Here is a 21,737-nt window from a genome sequence, read left to right on the forward strand (position 1 = left end):
ATAGAAGGAAGAGAACTCATAATTATTATTATTGCTGAAAATTAACTATATCTTAAATGAACAAATCACAGGAAAACTTCAAGTTAATCTTCACTTGGATCGTAAAACTAGAATTTGGAAAAGAGAAAAGAAGCCAGGGTTTGTCTACCCACATTTATTTCCCCAGGGGTAAAACATAGATTTAGAGAATTGGTGTCTTAGTTTTAAGTGTGCTATAATCTACAAAAATAAAATATATATTTCTTGTGCACATCATTTTACATCATTTTAGTTTTATAAACATCTTTCAGTGATATTAGCAGATTCTTATTACACAATTAAAATATTATTATTTGATTTATCTACAATTCTGACATTATTTTTTTAAATATCAGTATTAATTACTTCAAAATACCATGTAACCATTTATACCATACCTTTATTTATAGCTGTTAATTTTGCAGTTGAAGACCATGGTAATTTAATCCAGTATTTATTTGAGCTAAGATTGTATTTAAATAATCTTTTAAACCCTAACTAGGTTAAAACCTTAATAATTCACCATAAAAAATGTTAGTAATCTTGTTTCTTTTTGCATTTTTTCCTTTATGTAATAACATCTCTTCCTAACAGTCACATTTCTTTCCTATTCAAGAAAATTTACACACTGACCTATTTTACCCTTCTTCTAATGTTTTCGTGAATAGTTGGTATGCAAAATCTGAATAAATAATACAAAACTGACCTTCTTTCAGATCATTACAAGTGCTAAAGAGTTGAAATGAAAATTTAAAGGTTATATAACTATATTGTGTTAGAATTATCTCTGACTTAAAATTACTTCTACAGTATTCTATTATGTACCTTTAAATAGAATGCACAAAAGACCAAGCAATATACTTAATGCATCTTAAGAGCCATTGTTTATATATTTGAGATTTAGTTAAACTATTAATGCCTTTTAATTGCCTTTACAATTGTCAAAAATCAGTATGCTAATAAAATATGTGGGTAGATATTTTTCTTTTGACCTACGTTGTGTATGTGAATCCATTTACCTCAAATTCTCTTAATTCCAAAGTGATGGTGGTTTGGGGAAGGAGTTTTAGCAGCCAGAGGAGGAGGGGCACTTTTAGATGCAGGCCCTCCTTGCTTCAGCCAGCCTTTGCTGCACTACTGACCCTAGCCCTGCCACGGGCATTCATTCCCTCCCCACACTCTCTCCGAGTCAGAGTAGTCACGTTGTTTGTTCTAAGGCCCTTGTTTGTAAAGACTCTGGATGCTGAGTTTATAAGTTAAGAGATTCTGTGACTCTTAAAACCCTTTAGGAATCTGGAAAATAGACTGTCAATTGATGTGTCTTTTTTTACTCTCTAGGAGAAGATACTAAAGATGTACCAGCTTCAAAGAAAGCTAAAGGTAAGCCTATTATCTTAAGTTCACTTGTGAGTTTTCTCTCAAGACTGTAATATTTTGACTGTCTGATTTATTTAACTATTCTTGATCTAGTCTTTACCTTTTCCTAAGCAATGTTTATACAGGTACAGTAAACTTACTTTTAAACAGACAGCTTTTTTACATTATTTGGAATATACCAGGGGTGCCAAAATAAAAAATAATAATATATATATATATATATATATATATATATATATATATATATATATATATACACACACACACACACACACACACACACACACACACACACACTTTGGTCAACGTTGCTCAAGCAGTAGTTCACCATAATCAGAAGTGCCTGGATGCTGATGGTAACCACTTTGAGCACCTCTTGTAATTGCAGAGTTAAACATGACTTGTAGTCATCTTTTGTTAGCGGTATATATTGAGTATTACAATTTTAATAGTTTTTTTTCTTTCTTAAAATGTGTAGACAGTTTTTTGGCACCATATATATGTATATATGTATAGATATATATGTATGTATATATCTATATCTATATATCTATATATCTCAATAGTTGGATACCAATTTATTTACAAGCAATTGTGAGATGCATTTATCTGTCCATCTGCTTATAAGAGCAATATTTCAAAATTATCATATCACCAAGGCTTAACAGGGTGTTATTTGACAGGAGTACCACAAAATGTTCAAATATGAGGTTGACATATTTTTATTAAGAGAAATTGAGATAATTCACCTATATTAGTATCAATAGTATGAAGGAAGGAAGGAAGGAAGGAAGGAAGGAAGGAAGGAAGGAAGGAAGGAAGGAAGGAAGGAAGGAACTCAAACCTCAGAAAACGCTGCTACATACAACCAGATGCATGATCTTGAGTGAGTCTTTCCAGGACTGAATTTCTGCATCTGTATTGTAAGGGTTTCAACTAATTTGATTCATTTTGTTTTGTTTTGGTTTTGGTTTTTTGTTTGTTTCTTTCTTTCTTTTCTTTTTCCCTGAAGAGTTTCCTGGCTTCCTAGTTTGGCTTGTTATATAATCAATATTTTGTATTCTACTTCCAAACTTGCTTGGGGACAGTAAGAGTTTGCCTAAGAATTGTTCTTATCATCAAAATATAAGTTTTGTGGCAGTGCCCAGAATTAATTAACAGTGTAGAAAATAGTGCTCTGAGCAAAGACACAAGGAAATGGGTACCTGAGTCATGAAAAATGATTTACACTTGTCTTAAGATACATTTTTGAATACCGATTATTTGAAAAAATTAATTATTAAGAACAACAACTCTTAATATGTTTTTGACTCCTGGACCATTGCTTCTCACACTATTTTACACATGAATCATCTGGTGATCTTATAAAATGAAATCAGACTGGGTTGGTGTGCCTAAAAACTGTGTTTATATCAATTTTCCAAATAACAGTGAAGCTACTGGTACATGGATCACACCTTGAGACGGAAGGTTCTTGAACTCTTTTAGAATTTGATAAAATTGAAAACCTCACTTTTGATGAAACACACACACACACACACACACACACACACACACACACACCTTAACATTTCAGGGTTTTATAGGAAAAGCCCCAAAGTTCATCTATGAAAACCAGTTAAGAACTTCTAAGGGACCAGCCGAGTGGCTCAGTTGATTAAGAGCTCACTCAAGAGTGTGAGCTTTGAACAACAGGGTCACCGGTTCAATTCCCTGCCCGAGCTGAGCTGCCACCGAGCTGCCAACAGGTGGCAGGATGGCTCAGCTAAAAAAAAAAAAAAGAACTTCTAACCTGGAGAAAACGATTTAAATGAATAACTTCAAATTCTCCATCATTAGATAAGCACATGGTGCATATCACTACCTCAAAAAGTGCTTGTGTCAGGTAAGGAAAGGAAGGGCTCTGGGCTCTCAGTCTGCTGGTATTCTTTCATGGAGAGAATGATCACTGAACACTATGGCCCTCACTAAGTTAGAATTATTTTGACTAAAATGGTCACCTTATAGCCAGATTCCCCCCTTACCATATTTTAACTCTAAGTATCAAAGTCCTCTTCTAAGAAAGAAATGTGTGTCTGCTAGCCCTCATCCATCATCATCCAAAACATCAGTAGCAGTTTCCTGTTTGACACTTGCCAATATACTGCATTCTTGCATTTCATTGGCTCCTCTACTATTACTGGCTCTTACCTATTAAACTTTATAGAAAGAATCTGAATGAGAATCTAGAGTATATCATAAGGAGGGCAAGTAGCCCATTTCTTTCATTACTTCACATCTGTTTAGATATTTTCAGTCCCCAAAAAATGTGTTGTATAATAGCTATGAATGTACAAGTTATTTACTTTCATATTTTTGTATCCACTAGAAGAAGCTGAAGATGTGTCTTCCACACAGAAGCAAAAAAGTAAGTTTATAATTAGATTAAAACTATTAAGTCATCCTATATTGGAGATGGTACATACAAATTGAAACTCTAAGCTCTCTTCTCAGGTCAACATTAGAAGAAAAAGATATTTAGCACAGGCATGAAGAATAACATTAAAGTAGGTCATTTATATATCAAAGAGAAGTTCATCCCTTTTTGTGTCAGGCGAGAGGCATGCCTTTGGAGGAACTACAAAGTAATGACTGAAGTGGCATTTATTGCAAACCATTCTACACAGCTCTGATTCTGAGTACTTCAACTGAATCTGTGCTTAAATGTGTTACTGTCTGATTTATAAAAAGACAGCTGAAGTGATGATATGTTGAACTTTTTTATATCAAAAAGAAAAAAATGTAGGTATAGGTTTTAGCAATTCAATTGCTTAGAAACTCACTTCTAAGATTGAAAGTTCCTTTTAATTTTTTCTAGATATACGGCAGGCTCTTATAATTCAATTTTGGGGATCATTGACTTTAGAATGCAGTCAATATTCATAGGCAGTTAAAAATTCAATGTCCAGGATCCTCATTATTTCACTAATTCTAAATTAGACATTTTTCGTCAGATGGTAAAAGCAATACCACCTGAATACCAATTTTGGATTCACATACTCATATGCATTAAAGTCGTTGCTGGACAGAATAAAAGAAGCAGTTTTTAAAACAGGTATAACTGCAGTTTGTGTCACATAAGGATTTTAAAGTAAAGAACAAACATTTATCTGAGGACATGATGTCAGTGATCTCTGGGTTCTACAATGCTTCTTAAATGTATTTCTGCAGGAAATTGCAAAAAATGCCCTCTACAATAGCAAATGCCTCCTAATCTGTATTAGTACTTGATTCGTTGAACAAATACTAAGTGTTCCTAGCTCCTAAGCCTACTGTGTTCCAAGCTCTGTTTAGTTACTAGAGGTACTTATTATAACCCTTCAAATTATCAGGTTGTGAGAATCATAAGGACATAAGCTGTCTTCACAATACTTTTAGATATTGTTGCAAAATCCAAAAAGTTGTCAGTCTGGGCATGTTTCTGATGTATAAAGCAACACTTCCCCAATTGTTTACCTACTGGTAACAATTTGTGTCTATATCACATAAACACTTGATGTCCTTTATTTTATAAATAAATATTAAAACATAATTCAATAAGAGAGGTATTACAGATTGTATAAATGTCAATTTCCTGGTTGAGATATTGTACTATAATTTTGCAAAGGCGTTACCATTGGGAGAAACTGGGTGAATGTACAAGGGATCTCTCTGCATCATTTCTTACAAATGTATGTAAAAACATCTACAAAGATCTCAAAATAAAAAGCTTAATTAAAAATCACTAAATGAAACTATTTGATATTTTTAGTAAAAAGGTATCAAATATTTTTAAATTCATTTGGAAGACTTACTGTAGCAAAACAATATATTCTATTGTCATCTTACTATGAAGTAGTTCTATAGTCTATATTTTATATAAGCTCTAAACTTTGCAGCTATAGTGATATTTTCATTAATAACCTATTCAACATCAATTAAATAAATGTGTCAGAACAGAGCTTACCTAGGACAAGGTTCAGCTGGAAGGTGGTCAGTCTTCAATGGACTCTTACTTCTAGTAGTGGTGCTACCATTCCTCCTTAATGCAGGCCGAGCTTTGTCACCAGCCCTCTCAGTAACCTGTCTAACCCCCAAGCTGCCACAACCTTGGGGGTACCTGTGAGTTGTGTTACTGTCTCTGCTTGCTGCTATAACAAAATAGGAAATAATTCTGGATGAAATGAAGTGGAAAGGAAACAAAACTAAATTCAAGATTTCCCCAAACTCTTTTCATCACTAAAAACCTGGTCATTGAAATCAGCTGCTACCCAGGGTGATGAAATCAGCAGAATAACGTTTTATTGCTTCCCTCAGGTTCTCTCTAGCCAGGCTTTCCTTTATTCTACTTCATTAACCCTGAGGCTCATATGAATTTGGCCAGCTTCTTCATATTCCCTACACTACTACCTCTGATACCATTCTCTTTCCTGGCCATCGGCAAAACGTCTGTGGTTGGTTGACAGACTGCCAATGGACAGGATGGGAAACACTGAAGAGTCAGCAGGTGCCCCTGACTGTGAAGAGAAGCTAAACTCGCCATCTCTGAGCAAAGCTGGTACATGGGAGACCAGCTTCCTGGGCCTGGAGCTCATGGTTGTATCCACGGCATCCGCTGCCTCCCTTGGCTTTAGCTCCCTTCCTGTGTTGCTTTCTGCTCTAACAACAGAGCTGCTACCTGGAAGTATGGCCTGAAGGAGTAATTATGCCACCTCCAGGGATGCCCTGGCCTCCAGGGTAAGGACAAGTGGAATGCTTCCAGACCTTAGGAACCTCAAGGCTCTCTGTGGTATTAGTAAAATTCTAAAAAGAATAAAAGAAGTTGGGTAGTATGCATAGTGATAAACTCATGTTTGAAACCTGCGGCTATGTAACATTTTTTTCTGAATGCTGTACACATCGGTAGATTCCTATAAAGTATGCACTTTGACTTTTTATACCAGGCCATTTTCATTATCCTTTATTAAGACCTTATTATGAGCCAGTCACTATTTCAAGTGCTTCATGAATATTTACTTATTCAATTTCCGCAACATTTCTTTGAGGTTTTTGTTGAGGTCTTGAATTTGCACATGAGGAATCCAAGACACAGCGAGGTTTAGTAACTTGCCAGTCATTGCCAAGGCTATCTGGCTGCAGAACCCATGTCCACATGCTTTTGACTATTATTGCCTTGCTGTGCTTCACCCCCATTCTATATAGCTAGTGTTCTGCTTGTTTTAACACATTATCATGCTCTATTCCTTAGGCCCCATCAGTTTCTTTCAATGTGTCTACCTGAATGGACACAATGGCTATGGATTTCAGTTTCCTTTCACTTCTGCACACCGCCCTGCAGAGAGCTCGGGCCCACCAGGTTCTCCAGGACAGAAGGAACAAGGACAGTAGACACACATGTATGTCACCATAAGTGCTTTAAAACTTTGAAAATAGGATCTTCTGTTTATCCACAGTGGCGCAAGCAACTGAAATCATGGAATCCAGAGAATTTCTGTGGAAATATTTTACTTTTCTGCCTGATGTGAAAAAAAAAAGGGTGGGCAAATAGATTGACTGCTAAGCAGACATGTTGAAAGGTTTGGCGCTCAAGAATCTTATTTGTTTGTTGCTGAGCATAGGTGCTTATATTTTTTTATTTGCACTCACTGTAGGGTTGTTCAAAAATTAATTTAAAGTTTACTTAGTAATGGTCTTTTAAATGTAATTGACACAATTATAAAATGGAATTCCTGACCAGTCAGACAGGTTCTTATTTTTAAATGAAAACACAAATTATGCTTTTCGTTTGAAGGGTACAGGAACTTATACAAAAGCCACTCTTTTCCATCATGTGAGTATATAAACTCAATTTATTCAGTAAGTTGATGTACAATAGTTTAATTTTATTTATGTCTATTTCTATCCTCTATGGATGAGTTACAGTTGCACCAAAGAGTGCTATAAGTTTCTTGTGAGCTCTTTTAGAGCTCAGAATATCTCTGAATTTTAGACATGACAAGAAGGAATAGAAATGTTTGATGAATCTTATCTCTGAGATTTGTCTTGAATTACAATTATGACATTCACTCTAGTGGAAATACACCATCCAATTAGGCAGGTCTGGTGAATCATTTGTTTAAAATATAAGCAAATGACATGTAGAAATTTCAGATTTCTCTAGACTGTGCCCTAATGAAAATGTCACCTGGGTGAAATTTTAGATCAATCACTAAATTTGGGTGACACATGCAAAAGCATTTTCATTTCACCTTAATAGGATCCTTCTATGGATTTAAATAGGTTTTCTTTCTCAACGAGGAAACATATGAATGGCATCAAAGTTGAAGAAATACATTTGAAACGTAAGTGCATCATGAGATGCCTTACTTGTTTTTTAGGCAATTGGTTATCAGTACCAATGAAATGAATGACAATCTTTAATAGGCACTTGGTTATTAGTGCCAATGAAATGAATGACAATCTTTAACTTACTTGACGATGCATCACTGGGAATGACAATTATGGTTTTCCCATATTTTTGTCTCCTGGTGGTACAAACACTTGTGTTCTTTATCATATTTTTTTTATCAATTCTAAAAGTCATGCCACTGTGACCTTTTTCATGTTAACAGTGGCAACTCAACTTATGACTAACTCAGGAAATAAAGAGTTATCTTTTGTAGCCTTATAATTACCTTTTGGTGAGGCAGCCAGAGCCGATACTAGCCAGGTGATTCATTTTCAAGGACTGTGACTAAGTTCTTTAAGTCCAAGGTGTAGAACACTGTTGTATTAAAATATCACTAGGCTATGGTATCAGTCATATTTATTATTAATAATGGATTTTCAGTGACTTTTGTGAAAGAATTTGGTCTTGACCACGTGATGGTAGACCTAGCTCACACCACAAGAGCCAAGATTACAATGAACCAAGATTAATGACACTCCTTATGCGGGGGCCTGGAAGTGTGTATTGTCTGTCAGTACTGAACAGATGGTACCATTTTGCAAAGCCCTTCATGTAGCAATGGAAACTGGTGGGTAGGAGAGTGTACAGAGTTTATTGCTTAACTGTTCTTCTATAATAGCTTGTCAGATTTAATAAGTAAAGGAACAGAGAAAAAATATGATAGTTTTTTTAGATTTCATAGAACAGAATGATTTATTAATTCTTTCATTCGAAAGCTATAACTGAGCACTTACTCTTTCTAGAGCACTGTGTTAGGCATGGGACAGTATAAGAAAAATATTAGAGACAAATTCTGTTCCCAGTGTTATTCTGACACAATGTGTGACCTTAGAAAATTGGCTAAAACTACTATGCTTGTTTCCCATGTAAAATAAGGATTTCAAGACAAACAACCTAATATACAAATGTACTGTAGACGCTGATAAAATATCTTACTATGGCTATGATATCGAAATTAATTTCTGAAATAATACTTTTGGATGTTTTCCAAGTGCTTTTCTACATTATATTATTGTTTCTTTCGCTCTCATGAAAACTATTTGATAAAAAGTAAAATGTGACAATATATTGTAATTAAAATTTAGTCAAACCAATTATGATTAATTGTTAATAATAATAATTAATTACTAATAGTGATTGTTAAGGTTTATCTGCTTAAAGTTACAGTGATAGTAGCACTTGAAAAATATTAACTAAACTCTCATCTACTTGTATGGTACCACCAAATAAAGTATTTCTGGTCCTTTCAAGTTTGTGCTTTACATTTTAAAAGGAAATGGTTGGTTAAAACTCTTTGTCTTTAATAGCTCACTTGTAATTCATGTCATATTGGTCATAAATATGTAAGCATTTAATAATTGTGTTAGTTCTCCATTTTGTTCAATTGGTATGAATTACCCACACCAACACTCTACGCTCCCCATACTTCACCTCCTCTTAATAGAAGGTCTGTAGAAAATAAATAACTACCTAAGGTTTTTAATTTATGTTTAGTTTTCATAAAACTGATAAATTATCATTCAAAGAGGGCCAGGCTTTTCCAGAATAATGCCCTTGTAAAACACCTGCATATTGATACATTCTGGTACATCCCTGTTAAAACTCCTCACAGAAGTATTTTGGGAATTGAAACTTTATATTTAGGGACTCAGGTTATTTCCTTGAGTTATTTTATTGGGGGGAAAAGATAATAATGAATACTATTGCTTATACAAAACTCAGGGACTATCTAACCCAATTGGCACATAGAGAAAATGAACAGAATCCTTAGAAAAATGCATAAATTTGCCTAAAGCTCCTGAATGAATCAAAGCCTGGCCTAAAACCTTGGTCTGCTAGCTCCCAAATGCCCCTAACTATATCCTGAGGTGTTATTACAAGCCTTGGTTAATTTATCCAGCATATCAAAATCCATTTTTTCAATTATAACCAGTGTCAGATACGTAATGCTATGTAGAAAGACTTGATTTTTTCTACATGAGAGCTGAAAAGGACCTTAAAAGTATGCCATATTCACTCACTTTCGAGATAAAGAAAATTAGTCTAAGAGAGGTTAGGTGACATGCTGAGGGTCCCATTGCTAGTTACTAACAAAACTAGACTGAGAACTCAAATCTTCTGTTTTCTAATCCACCACATATCCCCAACCCTGTGCAACTCCACGTGACGTCTCCACCATCATACTTGTAAGAACATGGAAACCCAGCGTGACTTTCCAGGAACTGACCTCCTGGTGACGCTCTCGGCTCTAGTCCTTTCAGGCCTATCTATCCTTATACCTTTTCCCCTCATTTGCTCGAAATATAAAACATGCTGTAGATGCTGTCTTTTGATATAAAAATAACTAACTTTATTTTTCCATAGAATTTAACTAAAAAAAATCATGTCACTGAAAGACCCCAGATATTTGCCCCAAATAAAAAGAAAAAAACAAAACAAACAAACAAAAAACTCTCTTTAAAATCATCACAACTCATCCAAAGATGTGGGTTAATAAAATAAGTGACAAAAACAAATGCTTACAAAAATACATTTAGGCTCTAAAGAAAAACTCAGAATAAACAATGAAGTGAATTCATGCATATTATTATTTCAGTGTCAGAGAAATTCCAGTAAGAAGTGCATGTTAACAAAGCTGTAATAGCAAAGAAAGAAATTCTTGGTTTCTCAAACAGCCACATCCAGGTATCGGCCATGTGCCCTTTGTAAGGACGTCAATCCCTATGTCTACAGTTCCTATGTCATATACTCCATGCTCAACTTTTAGCAAGAACGAACTGCTTGTATCAGGTCATTAGTGCTATTTTACTTTCGACCGCCACTACACCCAAAGCTCTTTTAAATGACTTAGTGGGAGGTCAAGAGCATACTCCACGACCCTGAGTGGAGTTGCCAGGCCAGATGTGTTTTCAGAACAAGTGTGCTGTGGCTGACAGCCCAGGGGACTAGGAACCCTCAAGCCCAAGGTCAGACTCGAATTCTATGAGTAACTCTGATTATTTAGCTTCTCTGTCCCTCAGTTCTTCATCTCTACATGAAAATAAAAGTTCTTACAGAAAAAGGACGTTCATCTTTGGTGAGGAAGGTTATGGGAAGTCCCTTGTAAGGTGATGTTATGGTTATGAACTTTCAAATCCCCTTCCGGTTTTGTTAGTAAATGTCCCGCTATGCCTTCCACTGAGGACCCAGTGCTGCTAAGTGGCATGAGCCAAAGCAGCAAATGAAAGTCAGGTTTGCGTGAGTCAAACACTGAAATGGGAATATTGCCACTGGCAAAAACAATTTTGCTTTAAAAAAAATCTACTGCTTTGTGTCATTTTCATGGAGTTCCTATAAATCAATGACAGCAGAGTCTCCTTCAAACCACTGAATTAGAACACACAAAGCTTCTAAGATGCCTGTGGAAAAGTGATACCCTGAATGGAAAGCTGGGATGGAATGCCAAGTGACTCACGTACCCCAAGACACAGCCATAGACTAGAACATTCATTAGAAGGTCTGAAAGTATTTCAGCAATGTGAGCAAGTGAAGATATTGTCAAAATAAATACCAACTGTAGCATAAGAATTCTCTCTGTCTCTCTGTCTCTGTCTCTGTCTCTCTCTCTCTCTCTCTCTCTCTCTCTCTCTCTCTCTCGCACTCTCTCAAACACATTCAGAATGGAATGAAAATCATATATACATTTCTATACTTTTGATACCATCATGAACAGAGTTAGGATGATCTAAAAAGAGGATGCATTTTTTTCCAAAGGAGACAATATTTTGTAGAAAAAAAAATAACTAAACTCCAGCAATTTTGAGGAACAATGTAGCAAATAAATTATTTTTTTCTTCAGAACATTTTTGTCTGAAAAATATTTTAACAACTGAGTCCAATTACAAAATAAATAAGTTATGGTCATATAATGTACAGCATGGGGACTATAGTAAATTGTACTGTATTGCATATTTGCAAGTTGCTAAGAGAGTAGATCTTAAAGCTCTCATCACAAGAAAATGATTTTTGTAACTATGTACAGTGACAGGTGTTAACAAAACTTATTATGGTGATCATTTTGCAACATTTACAATACTGAATTATTATGTTGTACACATGAAGTTAACGTGGTGTTACAGTCAATTATACTTTTAAAAAATAGAAAGAAAATCAGAAAGGTTACAGAAAACTTGTCTTAAAAGCCTCTTTGTTGTGAAATCTGTCTATCTTTGGCTGTTCTGCTTTGTCACTAGAGTTGAGTTTTGCCTTTTCTAGAAATTCACATACATGGAATCATGCAGTGCATACATGCATATTCTTTGGGTTGTTTTATTTCATTTCACGTAATTTTTTTATCATACTTCCAAAACTATGCACAGGGAGACTGGAGCCCTCACAGGAGAATCACATATTTAGATTTTTTGAGGGAAACATAGTGATATCTGAGAAAAGCTGTGTGGACTACTAGTTTGAAGTCATACATAATTTCAACATTAAGTTGAGTGATATTTCTTTTGATTACACCAAATCTGTGTGAAGCTGGATTTTTAGCTGTGATAAAAAAGTAAGTACTGCAAGAAAATCAATGTGGAAGAGAAAATGAGGGTGGTGGTGTCCAGCCTGATTCTATCATGAAAAGTTATGCAATGCCCAACAAGTACACAAATCCAATTAGTAAATAATTGTGTTTTTAAAGTGTGGAGTTAAAAAAAGTATTCTTTAAATTAATGTATATTATTTTAAAAATAGCCACTAAACTCTTAATACATTAATACTTATGAATCAATTCAGCCTAAATACATAATCAAATCTTTATGTATTTCTTTTGACTTTAGGGCCATGAAAAATTCAGACTCTACAGGCTCTGTGACATAAAAAAGTTTGGGAATGTTTGTTTTTGCAATTGTTCCATAATATTTTCTCAGCAGTCCATTTCTTTTTATTGTAATATTCCATTGTTTAACTGCACAGCAATGTGTTTATTCATTCACATTTGAGGTACATTTGGGTTGTTTAATTTGAGGCTATTTTGAATAAAGATGTTACGAACACTCATAAGCAAGTCTTTGTGTGGGCATGTTTTCATTTCTCTTGAGTAAACACCTAGAAGTGGAATTTCTGGGTTATATGTAAAGTGTTATCTTTATAAAAAAACAGCCAACAAGTTTCCATTTCTTATTATTTTTCCTCTGTCTGAAGAACTTTCTTTAAGTGTTGGTCTGCTGGCAGCAAATTCCCTCAGGTTTCATTTGTTTTAAAAATTCTTTGCTCCCCTGTAATAGGTACAGGATTTAGTAACTAAATATAGAAATCTAGGTTGGTATTTTTTTCTTTATATATTTTAAATATGCCATTCTATTTTTGGGGGGCTTGCATTATTTCTGATAAGAAATCTTCAGACTTTCATATCTTTGTTTTTCATGTGCAATATGTATTTTCTGGCTATCTTTACGATTTTCTTGCTATCATTGGTTTTAGAAATTTGATTTTCACATACCTTGATATGGTGATATTTTCAGGTTTTTAAAAAGGTTTTATTAAAAATATAGCTAACATGCAATATTATATTAGTTTCAGGGGTACACCACAGTTATTCAACATTTATATACCTAAAGAAGTGATCACCATGATAAGTCCAGCAACCATCTGACACCATGTTATGTTATCACAATATTATTCACTATATACTGTATGTTGTACATTACATCCGCATGACTTACTTGTTTATATACCTGGAAATTTGGAACTCTTATTTTCCTTCCTTTCCCCCTTTTAAAATGTATCAGTTAAAGTTGATATTCACTATTATTTTATATTAATTTCAGGTGTACAGTATAATGGTTAGACATTTATATAATTTAAGAAGTGATCTCCCTAATTAGCCTAGAACTCAACTAGCACCATACATAGTTATTTCCATATTATTGACTATTCCATATGCTTTAATTTACATCTCCATGACTATTTTGTAACTTCCACTTTGTACTTTTTAATCCCTTCACCTTATGCACCCTGTCCTCAACCCCTTCCCATCTATCACCCCAACAAATCTGGTACCCATCTGACCCCATACATAGCTATTACAATATTACCGACTATATCCCTTATGCTGTACCCTACATTCCCATAACTACTTTGTAAGAAACAATTTGTACTTCTGTTGGCAGGTCAGCTCAGGCCGGGACTCGAACTGCTGTTGCTCAGAGCTCACAATCTTGAGCAAGCTCTTAACCAACTGAGCCACTCGGGTGGCCCTCAATTTGTACTTCTTAATCCCATCCTCTTCTTTAACCCACACCCCAACCCCCCTCGCATCTGACAACTATCAAAATGTTTTCTGTATCTATGAGTTTGTTTCTGTTTTCTTTGTTAATTTTGTTCTTAGATTCCACATATAAACAAAATCACATTGCATCTGTCTTTTCTGTCTGACACTCCACTCAGCACAATACACCCCAGATCCACCCACACTGCTGCAGATGGCAAGATGGCAAGAACCCATTCCCTTTCATGTCTGACCAATATTCCATTGTATATATGTATCACCTCCTCTTTATCCATTCTTCCATCAGCAGACACCCAGGCTGCCTCCGCATCTTAATCATTGTAAACAATGATACACATGTCCCCTCAGTAGTGTTTGGGGTTTCTTCAGATAAATATCCAGAAGGGGATTACTGGGCCCTTCATTGTCTTTTCTTATAGCCTTTGTTTTAAAGTTTATTTTGTCTGATATAAGTATTGCTACCCCAGATTTTTTTGTTTTTTTTTTAATTTCCAGTTGTATGAAATATCTTTTTCCACCCCTTTTTTTCTGTCTGAATGTGTCGTTCAATATGAAGTGAGTCTCTTATAGGCAGCATATGTAAGGTTTGTTTTCTTATTCATTCAGCCTTCCTACGTCTTTTGATCTCCCCTATTGATCTTTATTTTCACCATGCTTCACTTTTATTGAAGACATTTGTCTGTGAGTTCATGGTTTAGATCAGTTTTGAAAATTTTAGTCATTACTTCTTCAGATAGTTTACTGCCCTTCATCCTCAGGGACCCCAATTACTGGTTTGTTAGACCACATTTTTGTTGTTCCACACATCTCTGTTTCTCTGCTCATAATTTTTAAGTCTTTTTTCTCACTATACCCTTTTTCGAAAATTTGCTATTGTGCCTATAAGTTCACTAAACTTTTCTCTACAATATGCATTCTGCTGATAAGCACACCCAATTAGTTTTTCATTTCAGATATTTTATAGTTTTTCACTAGCTGTCCTTTTTGTTATTTTTTTCTTTCACATTTTCTTCCCCATTATGCTCATGACTTTAAAAAAATACTTTAGCATATTTATAATAGCTACTTTAAAGTCCTTTTCTGCTAATTCCATCATCTCTGTCATTTCTGGATCTGTTTCTATTGATTGATCTTCTGATATTGGCCACATTTTTCTCTTCTATTATATACCTAGTAATATTTAATTAATGCTGGATATTTTTTACATTGTTGAGTGCTGGTGTTTTTGTCTTCCTTTAAAGAGTGTTAAAGTTTTTTTCTGGAAATCAATCAAGTTATTTATGGACTCGTTTTTTGTGTTGTTGTTTTTTTGTTTGTTTTTTCCTTTAAGGCTTATCCTTAACCTTCATTACCCATTCCTTTTTTTTTTTTTTTTTTTTTTTTTTTTTTTTTTACCCTTTGTAGCTTTGTAGTATCCACTAAAGGTCCTGATATACACTGAGGAGTCTCCTCTCTGGGTGGACAGAATCCACTGAGAATGCTCAGGGAGTTGCTCAGGTTACAATGCTCCAGTTGTTATTTTTCTTGCATCAAGAAATTACACTCTAGGTATTCAAAGATTAGTATTCAGCAACTGACTCCATGTGTATTTATTAAAACTTCTTTTCTCTGTACCTCCTCCTCTCAGATGCTCTACTGCGCAAAGTCCTGTCATTTCAGTTTACCTGGACCTGCTCTCTTATCCTTAATGCATCGTGACATTCTTCTTGGGTTCTCACTCCATAAACCATTGTTTGAAAAACCTTTCCAGACAGAAAGGCATGTGGATCATTATTCTTATATAATTTGCTTTCTTTCTGTCATGAATCATGCTCTGCTCAACTTGTTCTCCAATTCTCTAAAGACATACTTTTTTTTATCCATTTTCTAGTTGTTTATGGTGCAAGAGCAAGTATGATACTAATTACTCCGTTATATTTAGAAGTCAGAATTGCAAAAGTCCATTCACATTTTTTTACAAAATATCTATCAGCACTTCCAGCCTCTTCAGGCCTAAATTTCTTCTGTTATAGCCCTATAAAACCATATCAGAAGAGAATGACTTGGTTAGCAGAGTCACAAAAAAGTGGTAGGAGGGTTGGGTATAAGAAGACATGAGGGCTGGGGAGTCGTCAACCTACCCTGTTTCTGAGATTGAGCCTTATAAATCATTAAGGTATAAGAGCAAAGTGAGGTAAAAATGGATTCTCATTCACACAACACCCCAAAGTTTAGTGTAGGGTAGGAGTGGGGCTAGAAGCAAAATCAAAGTAAACATATTAAAATATATTTTATACGGGGAAAAAAAAGAAAGTTAGGGATAAAGTCACTCAAGGGTAACTCTCTGTATTCTGAGATGAATTTATTGTTTATTAAAAGTATATTTACTTAATGGGAATCCCCTAATTAGCAAGAGTTCATAGAACTTTGAATGATAAAGAAAAGTACATAATGGCTTTTTTAAAAAAGTTAATGTGTGATGGAAATTAAAAGTAATTTGTTTGAATATGAAATTTTGTGAAAAAACTTTTTAAGTGGTGCTATTTTTTCAATGTATCCACAGCAATTTTAACTCTGGAGTAAACAAACTGAGTAATAAAATACTTCCATGGTTGCACACAAAGCGGAAGGTGCCCAGGGGGAAAAATGATTTGATCAACAACCCGGAAGTGTTGGTTGAATTAGAATCCAAGCATGACAATAGACCAGCATTTCCATGCTGAAGAAGGCTGTGAGTCTAAATGTGCAGACCCTTCTGGGGCACAGTTAGTGAAGAAAACAGCTAACATCACACTGGCTTATGCTGCAACAGGAAGTCAGGCTTCCTGAGGGAAAACATAGGGGGCTGATTCTTAGTAAGAAAGGAAATAAGGACCCTCCACCTGGACCCTCCCAGGTCCTGTCACTGTTTGTTTTGGGTTCAACTATCTCCCAATTAACAAAGTCTTTCTTTATAAAATTACACTTCTTAAAATCACAGAACACATTTTTATTCTAAATACATCCCTAATTTATTAAGTATACAATGCATAGCTTCCTGTATAGGAGGATAGAGATATATATGCTATAGATACACATAGATATAGACATAGACATAAACATAGACCTAGACACAGACACAGACACAGATAGAGACATAGTAGATATAGATAGATTGATATGTATATGTATGTATCTATATCTGGAATAGGGCTATTCCTAATGTTCCAATCATTTTTGGGACAAGTGGGCAGTTACTTCAATGTGTGTGTGTGTGTGTGTGTGTGTGTGTGTGTGTGTGTGTGTGTGTCTTTCATGTCTTCTCCATATCACTCTATCACCATCTTCATGTTTTTCTATCCTCTGCTAGTATCTGATCTAAAACCTGTTGTATCATTTATTCACACTGAGAGCATAATTGTTAAACCTATCTTTACTCAGTTTCTTTTTTCTTTTTCCTCCAGCAGGATGTACCCATTTGCACTTGCAGGCCTGAGATGGGTCATCCCTCATCATTGCCTTTTTTCCCACTTAGAAGTATATAATCCCAATTACTTCAGAAAAGTCTATGATAGAAATAACTTGACTTTGAAATCAGGCACTCTGCAAAATTTGAATTCTTGTTCTGGATATTCTTAGCCTTTAACTTCAGAAAATTTACTTAATTTATTTGAAAAGTAGCTTTCTTAGATTGAACAGGTGTGTCAATAATATTTACATCACGCTAAGTTATAGGGAATATTATATGAGAAAACACATGCATGGCACATTATAGGTATTCACTAAAATCTAATGTCCTTTCTCCCTGCCCTTTATTTCCTCTTGTTGGTCTTATAAGTTGCCCAGGGAATAAAATTCAGAAATGATACATTATAATATTATCTCCCAATAAAAATCCTAGGCGACAAACAGTTCATTGGACAAACATTTGGTGTACATAAATTGTATGACAGACACAAAGCATGGTTGCTAAGAGCTGAGGATACCCCATGAGTAAGCCGGAGTTCCTGCTTTCAAGCACCTGAAGTAAAGGTTGAGAGACAGGTCGATAAATAAGTGTAAATCAATGATATGAAGTCCATAAAATGGTCACACACACAGTTGTGGGAGCCTAGGGGAGAATATGCTAAATTCTGACCTGTATAGTATTATAAGAAGAAGGATTGGAAACATTTAAAGGAGACCTGATGGTGGTGAGGTAGAAGGCAAGGCAGTAGAAGGCAATTACTGAAAAAGGAAAAAGTATTGGCAAAGGCCCAGGGTTGTGAAAATGTGTAAGTTGATGACGTTTTTTAAGGAACAGCAAGAATTGCTGTGTGGAAGTAGAGGGTGAGTGGTAAGGAGATGAGGAACATGGAGTCATCATTCAAAGATGCTACCATGGTGTCTTATTTGGAGACTGAGTGTGAAATTCATGATAGAGAAAATATTGATTACCATTGAAATTTCAGAAAAAGACTACTTAGCATCACTCAGAATGTTTAACCAAGGAACCAATGATATGTCTATTGCCTCATTACCCAAACTGTGGACTTAAGTTTATGAAATAAGAACTACATCAACACACTTTGATGTACTGAAGCAAACAAAAATTAGTTGCTTTTGATTCCAGATTATATTTCCTTCCTCGATACCTGATTATTGCAGACAGCTTGTCTTCATTTATTTATTTCCAATGATATCTCATGGAAATTGTTCCTGGGGGTGCAAACATTCTCTTATCCCCACACCCAGAGCTGAATTGACTGGAAAAATGAGTAAAAGTAACCCTGCTCAGGTGTAATTTATGTAAACACTAGCTTCTCAAACATATTTATGGGTTCTACTAATTTGGAAATGCTGTTATCTTACACCATGGGGCTATTTATTGTTTTTAGCTGAATAACCCAAAGCCTTTGGTTTTTCATTATCTGGTTTAATAGTTTCCAATGAAATCTTGAGTAGACAACTGTACAGATATTGATTCTCAAGCCAGGAATCCGTTGTGTTCATATGCTCTTTCTTATCACCTTTTCTTTCCTCCTGAGTCACTACTTCCCACACTGAGTTGACAATTCTATCTTCCCAGTGTCCATCCACTTGTCTTTATCTCCACTTTTATTTCCTTAACTTAAATTACCTACATTCATCACCTGCTAACCATAGGAGTATTCTAAGTGATCCTTCTGCTTCCATTCGTGTCCCTTCATTTCATATTCCACGCTGTCATCCAAGTTAAGTCTTTTATTTGAAAGTATAATTATGTCATTTTACTGTTGTTTCCCATTGGTGGATGCTCATTGCCACTAGAATATTGTCTAAATTCATCATGGAATCCACCACCCCTCACTGTCTGTGTTCAAGTTTTCTCCCCAGACTCTTCTGTTACAGCTTCCTATACTCATTCCCTCTTACTAATCCTTTGTTGTTGTTGTTGTTGTAAAACTGGAACACTTACAGTTCTCCATGCTTCTACCAGTACAGCCTAAAACCTCAAAATATATCTTCCCCAGGTTTTCTTTTGCTTAACTTTTACTTATCCTTTAGGACACAGTTTCATAGTTAAATACTCAAAGAAATATTCCTTTATCCTTAAGAATGAATAAATTGACTCCCAATATATTCGGTCCCATAGCAACCTATGGCACTTAGTTCCTTAGATATGCTGTTCTTACAACACTGAATTTTTGAGGACTGGGACTATGTCATATTCATAAAAGTATATCCCTATTGTCTACTACAGTGATTGACTCATTGTCCTAAAGTATATGTGCATCTAATAATGAAATAACTGACTGTTAATTAATTTTAAATAGTGGGCTAAGGTATAATGCTCATAGACATAACCCAAAAATTATTCCTTATGGCTCCTGGCTCTCACTAAAACCAGTTTGTCTAGAATATCCTGATTTTTTTAAGAAAAAAATTTATGGAACATGAGAAACATTTTGGGATATCTTGGAAACCAATAAAATACCAGGTACTGTTAACTTCCAAAATTATTTCAGCTCCTAATATATACGTAAACCTTTGCCAAAGTATCTCATCACAACCCTTACTACCCTAAATTATTCCTGTATCTCTCTCCTACCCTCAACAAAGTTGGCCTTTGTTTCTTCTCAGCTGTGAAAAATGCAGTCTCTACTTTTTGGAAGTTACGTTCATCTCTCTTTCTAGCCTGACTTAAGTTTGAACCTCCACCCTTTGCCTGATCATTTTTCTCCTGTGTCTCAGAGGTCACAGTTCCTGTGATTCCTACTCTAGACTCATGTGTGGGTCTTTGAAGTTTAGTTTCTTATGAAAAATAAGAAATTTTAGTTTTTCATGCAAAATAAAAAATTCAGTATACGTTTCTTTAAAGTTAAATAAATTTTAAGCTGTTAGACAAATCCCAAATATAACTGTTATTCCATGATTGGGAAGTGGAGAGAGAATTTTCTTATAGACCCATTTGACTGCTCTCAATTTTTGTCAGGTAGAAGGAAAACAGGGCCACCTGATGCTCAAGTTCTATTGCATTCTACCTGTAACTTGCTTACTTAGAAAGGCTGCATTAATTCTGTCACATCATCAGGCCACCTGTAGAGGTTATGCCAGTAGTAATTTACTGATTGGTGTCTCATAGACCTAAAGTAGAGGCTGTGACTCCAGAAAATTTCTAACCTTTTCCTAACTCAAAGTGTGGTCTACAAACCAGCACATTGTATAACAGGGGCATTTGTTAAAAATGAAGAATCTCAGACCTGTCTCAGACCCACTGAAGTAAAATCTGTATTTTAACTGAGATCCCCAGACGATCCATCAGCATATCAAAGTTTGAGAAGCACAGACCTGAGGACTTTCAGTTGGGGACTGGGTCTCCCAGGCTGCCTTGTTAGAGGTAAACATCTCCAACTTCTCCATCTGTCCTGTCTCTGATCGTGTGCATCTCACAGCAGCAATGACTCCATTACGAAATGAAACATCTTAAGTCAAAGGAATTTATTTACTTACTACTCCAGAAGATTGGGGAAGCTTGTGGTGATGGAGCAAAAGGAGACACAAGAAAATAAATGAAAAAGAAGAAGAAAAAACAGATCTGAAGTACTGATTTAATATTCAGCAAGCTCTACAAAACAGAATTCTGCTCATGTCTTAAATCATCCACAAATACATTTTCACTGTTTGAGAAGTGAGATGTGAGAAAAGAGTGTGTGCCTCAGAACAACGTTCAGTTAATTTCTTCACACCCAGAATGTAATTTTAAAGTTGGAAAAAATCAAAACCCAAATGATATTTATTTAGAAAGATAATTTTCTTTATAAATGGTCTTTGAGTGGGGTATTATTTTGCTGCCATAACAAAATACCACAGACCAGGTGACTTAAACAACAGAAATTTATTCTCCCAGTTTTGAAGGCTAACAGTCCAAGATCAAGGGGTCCCCCAGTTTTGGTTTCTCCTGAGGCCTCTCTTAAGATTCAGAAAAAAACACATGCTTTAGTTTGCTTTTGAATGACTCAGGCCTTGGGGGAACTGAACCTACAAGGAAAGGACATCTCACCTCTAAAAGTACATCTTATTTTTGGATATCATGTATTATAAATAAATTACTTACCTGCCAAATCTTCTTATTCTGAGATATTCTTTGCATTTATTTAAACACGTGTGATTTCGATGATTAGTGATTCTTCA

At 35.1% G+C, this 21,737-nt stretch overlaps 1 protein-coding gene across 1 annotated transcript in view; it reads left to right on the forward strand.

Annotated features, from left to right (window-relative positions):
- LOC109375422 (triadin-like) overlaps positions 1–9,206 on the forward strand; it is a 150,950-nt gene extending 141,744 nt beyond the window's left edge. The window contains exons 17-19 of the mRNA XM_019630803.1: positions 1,357–1,398; positions 3,764–3,802; positions 6,662–9,206. Coding sequence (XP_019486348.1) covers positions 1,357–1,398; positions 3,764–3,802; positions 6,662–6,801 — 221 coding nt within the window. The 3' untranslated portion in view covers positions 6,802–9,206. The remainder of the gene's footprint in view (positions 1–1,356; positions 1,399–3,763; positions 3,803–6,661) is intronic.
- The last annotated feature ends 12,531 nt before the right edge of the window (positions 9,207–21,737 follow it).

The sequence above is a fragment of the Hipposideros armiger genome, unplaced genomic scaffold (genome assembly GCF_001890085.2).
Source record: "Hipposideros armiger isolate ML-2016 unplaced genomic scaffold, ASM189008v1 scaffold_948, whole genome shotgun sequence".
In the NCBI taxonomy this organism is placed as follows: domain Eukaryota; kingdom Metazoa; phylum Chordata; class Mammalia; order Chiroptera; family Hipposideridae; genus Hipposideros; species Hipposideros armiger.